Raw genomic sequence first — 8,730 nt, forward strand, 5'->3', positions numbered from 1 at the left:
GTAGAAGAGTGTTTTTTTAATATCGAAAATTTTCGTAATTTGAAGCAAAGATAGTAATTTTTCTTTTCGAGCGGTTAAGTATTCCAATATGCTACACATTAAACATGGAACACCTTCAAAATAATGCTTAATAACAAAGTTAAAATTCGATTTTCAACTCTTAATATCTTCTACAAATTTGCGAAAAAAAAATTTCAATATTTTTTTCCTACTCTCCAAGTGAGCCCCTATAACCCCTTAAAAGGATTGACGCCAATTTTGAATCACCCTGTATAGTTGATCTTTCTCTTCTAAAACCCGCTTGGTATTCCCCTAGACTGTTTTCTGCGAATGGTGTTAATTTCTCCAACAGGATATTTTCCTGTAAGACCTTATAGGCAGTATGTATCAGTGAGATAGTAGTAGTACTATAACTAGATAGTAGTTAGATAACTGTAGTTAACGCACTTTGACTCGTCTCCCTTTTTATGGATGGGAACTATTATACTTTCTTGCCATTTAGTCGGTAACTTTTCCTATCTCCGTATGCGCATTATTAGCTTATGCATTTCTTGGTGTAGTGCGTTTCCTCCATATTTAATTATTATTATCCTTTGCAGTTTTTTAGCTTATTTCTGGCTGTTTGTACTTCAGCGTAGCTTGGCTTTTCTACTGGTAAGTCTGCAGTCAGGTATGCGCTGTTCTTCCCGTTCCATATTCAGAAGATCATTGAAATGCTTTCTCCAGGTTTCTATTATTTTACCAAGGTTGACTATAATGTTTACGTTTTCATCTTTCAGATACATGACAGATCTGGGATTGAAACCTTTCCTTCATTATATATTAATTTGTAGAACTCTCTGGAGCCTGGCCTTGGTCTGCTTCTTTCCATCATTTTATATTTTCGACGTTCCTTTTCTCTTTTCTTTCTCCTTATCAGCTGTCTCGTTTCTCTGCGGCATTTAGTATATTCTTCTCTATTCTCATTTGTCTTTCTATTATTCTCATTTGCCTCGTGCTGCATTAGGATATTCCTTATGACTTGGCTTTTTTGAAGTTGTTGCGGGCATTCTTTGTCAAACCATGGCTTTGTACTTTTGGTTTTGGCTTTTCCAATAGTCTTGTCAGTCGCCTTTCTAATTGTGTTTCCTCCGCCAGTTCCATTGTCATTTGTATGATGCTGCAATCTATAAATTGTACTTCCTTTATAATCGTTTCGAATTTCTTATTGACCAATAATCCCACACCTCCTCTAGCTCTCATGTTCTTGTCAACGCCACCCTAAAATAATGTGTAGTTTTGGCATCTTTGATTTCCAGTGCATTTTTTCTTAGTTTCCGAGAAAGCGCAGATGTCTATTTTGTTGTTCTCCATTTCGAATATTATCTCGTAGTCTTCGTTGGTCCATGACGTAATGTTCCAGCTACCTAATATTATAACATTCGTTTTCCATACTAGCTTTTTTTTCTTTTCCTTTTCCTTTTTCGTGCTGTGTCGTCGTCCTTAATCCGCCCGAGTTCCGAGGCTGACAGGTCGTTTCTGTGAGCGTTTATGTCTTTTTAGAAAGGGCAGGTTGATCGCCTCACCCTTCACCCCTCCTCCTTTATCCGGGCTTGGGACCGGCAATGATAGTCAATGAGCTACCCGATCCACAAATCGACCATCAAAGGCGGAGTTGCCTGTACTATGAGCTTCACAAATATGCATAAGTCCCAAAATGTGGCAATAAATCTTCTAAAGTAGAAAAAAAATAACCGTTAGTCCGTTCTTATGTTTAATTTTAATGAGTGTACCATTTTAAGTAACTGGTTAAGTAGCTGTACTTAATAAATAATAATACTTGGTTCATTCGAATGAAATAGTGATTCTCTACACAAGAGCATAAATATGTATTTTATCGAACGTCGGCAGCATTTACCACCCGAGACGGAGTCAAGTGTGACAAACCGTCATGACGAGGACAAAAATCGGTTGTTCAAACTATTGGCTCATTACCACCTTCGACTTGATATGGAGTCGTTCACGCCATAGGAATACTACTATTATCCACCATGAATGTTTAATCCACCTGCGATATTTCCTTCAATTTTACGAGCGTGTGGCGCAATGTACAGGATCCACACTTTCCCAAAAAGGCAACATAACATTTAACTATTTTGCGGTTAAACGTTGACAGTCGATATATTGTGACAAGAGTTAAAATCATTCAAAAGCATCCATTCGAAAGAAATACAATATCACAAAAAGTTATCAACGGAATCCACATTCGGAAGTGAAATATTTCTATTGCAGTGCAATAAACGAATCTGATCAATGCTTAAACGGTTGACCAAATAATAGTTTTGATTATTATCACAAGCTATTAATTATTTACATCTGGTGGAACCGGGCAGTAGCAGGCGAAAACGCGCGGTCCGACACTTCTCTAATAACGCCCGTAGTTGACATGTTGTGTGAGACGTGCGTTGATATAGTTGATCGCTAAAAGCCAATCGTAATATATCATGTCTGTGTCAGCATTAGCTTTAAGTATTATAATATTATTGCAGTGTACATGTCATAGGAAACGCGAATAAAAGACAAAATTTGTCTTACAGGAAAAATGCTAGCAGATAATAATGAAACGGATGCAGTGTATGTATCCACCCAGCTGTGACGAGTGCTGTTTGTCGACCACTTGTAGACCTTATTTACTTAAAACTTAGTATATTTCGTATATGGTGTGAAAACTTTTGAAAAAGTTTAGTGTTTTTATTAAAAGTTCACAAATCTATTGTTATATACAAATTATAATAACTTTATTCTTGTACATAACAAACAGTATTCTTAAAAATATTCATAGTTAGTGATTCCGTAAAATTGCAATTTGCCAGCAAGTGAACTGGAGCCAAAATAATTCTAAAATGTATCAAAATTTAATTGTAACAGTACAAGCAATTTACAAGTCCTTGAATTTATCGCTTGCTGTGATTAGTCAAAAATATAATGTTTGCATGTAAATTGTATATACTTATGAATAAAATTATATCGTACTGTTTCAACCAAACCAAAATAATTTTAGGACAACTGTAATACCAGATTTTAAAAATAAATGATGGATTAAGTTTGTTTGTTTGTCAAGTACATGTGTCTAAAATACGTAGATATTGCAGTTAGGTATTTTAATATAGTCCTACCACGAAATGTGAAGTTTTTGCGAGACATTCTAGTTAAGAGAGTCACTCCAGCAAATAATCTGATAATTATGTATATCAAATATGTATCCAAAAATAGTTAAAATATATTGTTGTGTACAGGCATCGTGTGATAATTATTGTACCAGTCTACTTTTTCTCGCACGTTACGTCACACAGCCGGCTGAAATCAGCGCCACGTGCGCATTAGCATAGCATGTTTAGGTGGATCATGGTTTGGAGGGTGAAGTGACAGAAAACGCATTGTTTCAGGAAATTGAAAAAGGAGCCGAATTGCAATATTCGTATATTTAGACCTTGACTAATGAAAACTCATATTAAAAAAAATTCTTGAAACTAAGTTTTACACTGTTAGAGACTGTCCAGGGTGATCCAAATTTGACGCCCAAGATCTACTGTGCCGAAACGAAAACTGATAATTAAATTCTAAACCTCGCGTCTCAAATGTGGTGCTCTAAGGTACACTTTCAGCGAAAAGAAAAAAATACAATAAATTAAGAAATGGCATTAATGACGTCATCGACAACTTTTCCTCAGAAACATACCAATATAACACTTAAGATTGTGATAAACTTTTATTTTAAGAAATGTTCTACCTATTTTGTCTTAAGAGTTATAACCTTCAAATATAATCCTTCAAAGTGCACATTAAGTTGGACCATTCTTTAACGAGGGAATCCCTAAAAGCGCAGGTTATTTAAAATTTCTGTGTGGACAATGGGGTCGTTGTACATTTTTTTTAAATTGATTACATGAACACTGATAAATGACGAACAAATGAATCAGCAATCAAAGTTTAAACTTTCACAAAGCGCGCCGAAACGACGAGTTTTGGGTGATCGTAATATGACGTCACCAAGCAGGATTCTGCTCCTCCAGATTCAGAGCTTATGCGTGTTTCCATGCTCAAATGTGAATATTGTGTGTTGGTTTACTTGTTTCTCAATTATCAAAAGTAAAATGGCTAAGTAATGTACGGCGCCACAGTGTACAAGTACCGTCTCCTAGGTGCAAAGGTGGCCCCACCTGACGGTGGACATAGGTTACAAAGGAAGCTGAAGTGGAAACGCTAGCAAAAGAAACCTGGACTTTTAGGACGGTGACGGCCCGAACTGGGGTGCAATGTTGGTACACTGACGGCTCAAGGGCGCCCAGTACAGAATTGTCCGGAGCGGGAGTGTACCGGCAAGACACCAATTGGGGAGCATCCATTTCGTTGGGAGTCTGGACGACTGTCTTTCAGGCGGAAATATATGCAATCCTCGAGGTTGCCACAGACAAGACGTCATAGAAGGACTAGAAAGAGATATTGATCTACTCTGACAGCCAGGCGGCCTTAAATGCACTTCTCAGTGTTAGGAAGGGCCGTAGACTGATACAGGGGTGCTGGATGCCCGGAATAAAGCGGTAGAACAGAAACAGGTAAGCCTGGTGTGGATTCCAGCGCACACGGACTTCGCGGGAAAGGAGCAGGCCGACGCATTGGCCAGCCGCGGATCTTCTTAGAGCCCAATAACTGCCGAACCTCACATAGGGCTAAGTAACAGACAGATAGCAAGCGCACTCAACGACTGGGCCCTTAAAGGTACCACAGAGTCGTGGTGAGAGGCGGAAGGGTGTAGACAAGCCAAAGAGTTCATCGAAATGCCAGGCGAGGCCAAGGCAACGTCCAAATGGCTGATGTCAAGGAGTAGCTGGGCCCTGATAACTCTGGTTGAAATCATGACAGGTCACTGCGGTCTGAACAGACACCTACACCTACTTGGAATCGGTGTTAGCCCCGTATATCCACAATGTGGAACGGCAGAGGAAACATCGTATCACCTTCTAGGAGTATGCCAGCACTGGTCGTCCATGAGGAGGCGTCTGCTTGGGGCCACTCTCTCCTGCACGCAACTGTCTTTCCTAGTGGAGACGGATCCTTGCCTTCGTCAGGGAGGCGGGACGCCTGGGTGGTGAAGAGGAGGGGTAGTAAGGCGGGCGTGGATGAAGGGGGAATGGTAAAAAGGGCTTTTAAGGCCTACTTGCCGGACTCATTCAGGTCCCCCCCACAGAACTACTACTACTACTACTACTACTACCACTACGTCTACACCAGGAGAAAGATTTGTAAAAGTGCCAGTAAACGCAAAAAACGGAAATTGTGGTTGAAAGCAGCGCAGCAGAACTATACCGATCTTTCTGCAAAAAGTAACGTATACGCCTGTGGGGATCATTTCAATGTAAGTTATGTGCAATTTGTGTTTTTTTTTATTTCGCAGCTTGGAAGCAAATGGAAAATATTATGGAGTGAAAAATGATGAGCAGAAAAAAATGAAAAAATATGTTGCTCCACATAAACTTACGTGCCAAAATGATAGAAAACAAAGTAGTGACGCTCCTGTACGATCCAATGGAACACTTACCTGTGAACGAAATGAAGGTAGGGGGTATGCAATTAGTATTCGAAAAGAACGCACGGTTTTGGATTATTTTGATGACAATTCAAGACAAGAGCATCGATCCGGGCAGCATCAAGACATTTTAATCTGTATGCTACGAAACTTTAGTATTTTCCGCATTTTATCAAAAAAAGGCATGCATCCTTTCCACTTTAAAACAGTATACGACCAACAGATCATGAACCGCGTAATCGTATTAGAAACCCGCAATTTACCCCGCAAATATTGATTACCGATTACGCTTAATTTACAAGAGCAAACGTTTTTAATTACCACGATATGCACGAATGGTCTGTCGAAAATCGGCATTCTATCATGACAGCAAAATACCAACACTCGTTCTCTCAATGTCTGGGCTAAAATAGTGGGAGATGTTTTAGCTTTACCTCTCCAACTACGACAACAAATGTGATATATGCACGATGGTGCCCCTGCTCACTTTTTTTTGCCGGTCCGACATTGGCTTGATCAAAACTTTCCAGGCCGTTGTATTATGAAAGGTCAAGCAGCTCCTATAAACTGGCCTCCTAGATCTCTGGATCTAAACGCGCTTAATTTTTACTTCTGGGGCAATTTAAAACATGCCGTGTATCCAACAGAAGTGAATACAATCGAGGAACTTCAGAAAAGAATATTTAATATTAAATTATTGGTGACCAGAAAAACCAACGGAAAGCTGGCCCACACGGTGTACAGAAAACCGACACATACCGACCGGTACCTGCACAGTGGTTCAAACCATCATCCCAGTCAGAAAAGAGGAGTCATCAAAACTCTCACCGAAAGAGCCAGAAGAATCTGCGAACCAGTCGAGTTAGAGAGAGAATTAAAACACCTGGAAAGGGCCTTCGGTTGGAATGGATACAGTAAGAAAGATTTCTATTGAGTTTCTTCTGAGGTACTCAATTGATCAGGCAGAGTAATGATAATAAATGTTTATTGAACGTGATAAGAACAAAAGACAAAAAACGTTTGAATATCGTGACGACCAAGTAAACGCAGTTACTTTCCCGGAGGTTGTCACTTTACTAAAAACTACAACGTCGCAGCGGTCAGTGCATCCCTAAACATATGATGCTACCTGAGGACCCAAACACATGCAACACATTTGAGAAAGCTATACCTAACTTATACTAAGACATTAAAAATAACATATTTTTATTCAACAATTTCAATTGAGCAATTCGACCAAAAAACAGTGAAGATCGCTGGGAGACAACACAGACGCATGATGAGCGCAATATTTAGGCTTGCCTCCCGTACATACATGGAGTCACGGGCAGGATCGGCAAGATACTGGAGAAACACCAAGTAAAAACCATTTTTAACCCAACTCGAACCATCCAACAGACAACAAAATCTGTTGGATTGTTCGAGATGGTTTAAAAACTGTTTTGACTCTCTGTTTCTCCAGTATCCTGCCGATCCTGTCCATGACTTTGTGATTTTTAACTTTAGCATAAAAAATAATTTAAAAAATAATATATGTTAGAGTTTAAAAAATAATACAATTGGCCAAGAACAAGAGGATATAGTGATAATGATATAGTGAGATATGCTCTCACATACAGAGAGACAAGTAATAGTAAGCTGAAAATAATCGTTGAGTATTGCTTTTATTGCTTGAATATGATTCAGTCATGATTCCCGGCATCATGGCTGGGGGGTGTTTTTGCAGATTACTTTCTCTTAGGAATTTTGCCTTCTTGGAATACATTAGACTGGTGATTGATGGCCGCTGATTTGGTTTTGTTTATTAATTACTGGTTCGATATTTATGGCATTGGTTTTGCGTATATGACATCATATCAACAAGAGCTAACATATATTATTATAGGAGAACCAGCAACGATTTCGATTTGCCTGTTGTTCCGTATACATCCGGGTCAGCGAAGGAGAATCCATCAGATTCCCTTTCGGAGGTCACTGGCACATCCACAAGCCCAACCGAAGATGCAGTGATAGGAAGTGACCCAGTTTTACTTCCAAATCCACCAACCCAAATCTTACTTGGTCAATCAAATGCAAGAGGTCAACAGGACAGCGAAAAAGTAGAGCTCAGCCACTGTCGGAAAGAACGGACACTTAACACATCGTTAAATAAATATTTAAAGGATAAACAAAAACCGGACAAAATCTGTCCCTTGGTCAATATGATGGTTTAAGCCTAAACGAAATAGGAACAAAAGAGCAGAATTAAAAAAATTAAAATTGTCGAAATTTTAAGTGAGGACTTTGGAGATTAAACAAAAAATGCTTTAAAATATGTTTTTCTTCTTCCCAGTAGGGTGTTACTGGTATTTGAAGATAAGTGCGATTAGTAAATATTGATTAATTAAAACGGACGAGAAGTGTTTATTAAGATGCCTTTATTATTTACATATATTCTCACATGTAGACAATGTAATTTTGGGTAGGATAATAAAGTCATAATTATACGTTCCTCCATGTGCGTGCTGCTCTATTGGCAGGAAATCGGCCAATGGAGTTGAAAGGATTCATCTCATTGCTCTTCTATATTAATGAATTCTGGTGGGCAATTAAAAATCTCATGTTGGACTTTATTTTCGTTTTTAACATAATTATGTAGGCATAATTCCCAGCAAGCACAAATGGTACGTGGGAAGTTCTATTTCAATCCCCGTTATCCCGCATGGGATGATCCTTGGTAGGATGTCCTTAGGACGTCCTTTGTATCGCACATATATCTCATGCAGATCCCATGCGAGTCGTCCCAGAAACGTTAATTTTTTTGCTCCCAGGGACATCATAAACAGGACGTATATGTAGTAATAGTAAATGGCGCTTTCGAAAAGAGTTATACACTTTATTACACACTTAATATAAAAGTATGTATATACCATAAAACCGAAATATGAAAAATAGAATTCAATCAACTTACATAACGAACATATGGTAACGGAAATTACCTGGGGTACTAACCTTTGAAATGGAAGGATGAAAATTCATGGTATTTCAGTAAATGGGAGCCCCATTTGCGCCCCATGTACTGTCAAATATGACACTGACAAGCGGAAAATTTCGCACATGGGCAGGGTTTCAAAATTAGCATTATTCCTGTTAATGGTATAAAGGGGCCCACTTAGAGAGTACGA

At 38.8% G+C, this 8,730-nt stretch overlaps 1 protein-coding gene and 1 long non-coding RNA gene across 3 annotated transcripts in view; one reads left to right on the forward strand and one right to left on the reverse strand.

Moving 5' to 3' along the window:
- The window catches only part of LOC109542560 (sodium-independent sulfate anion transporter), a 50,581-nt gene extending 42,703 nt beyond the window's left edge, over window positions 1-7,878 (forward strand). The window contains exon 12 of one of the 2 annotated variants that reach the window (XM_019911830.2): window positions 7,452-7,878. In XM_019911830.2, the coding sequence (XP_019767389.2) occupies window positions 7,452-7,576 (125 nt within the window). In that variant the 3' untranslated portion in view covers window positions 7,577-7,878. Of the gene's footprint in view, window positions 1-2,576; window positions 3,279-7,451 lie in introns of those variants that run through there. The other variant, XM_019911831.2, reaches the window with a different exon arrangement.
- An 85-nt stretch (window positions 7,879-7,963) lies between these two features.
- On the reverse strand, window positions 7,964-8,714 carry LOC125504003. The gene is made up of 2 exons (XR_007281243.1): window positions 8,558-8,714; window positions 7,964-8,143 (listed from the first exon to the last, which is right to left on the reverse strand). It is a non-coding gene; the product is annotated as an uncharacterized LOC125504003 (long non-coding RNA).
- Window positions 8,715-8,730: the final 16 nt, after the last annotated feature.

Source organism: Dendroctonus ponderosae, unplaced genomic scaffold, assembly GCF_020466585.1.
Source record: "Dendroctonus ponderosae isolate FM_Combo_2020 unplaced genomic scaffold, Dpon_F_20191213v2 Dpon_F_20191213_3, whole genome shotgun sequence".
Classification (NCBI taxonomy): domain Eukaryota; kingdom Metazoa; phylum Arthropoda; class Insecta; order Coleoptera; family Curculionidae; genus Dendroctonus; species Dendroctonus ponderosae.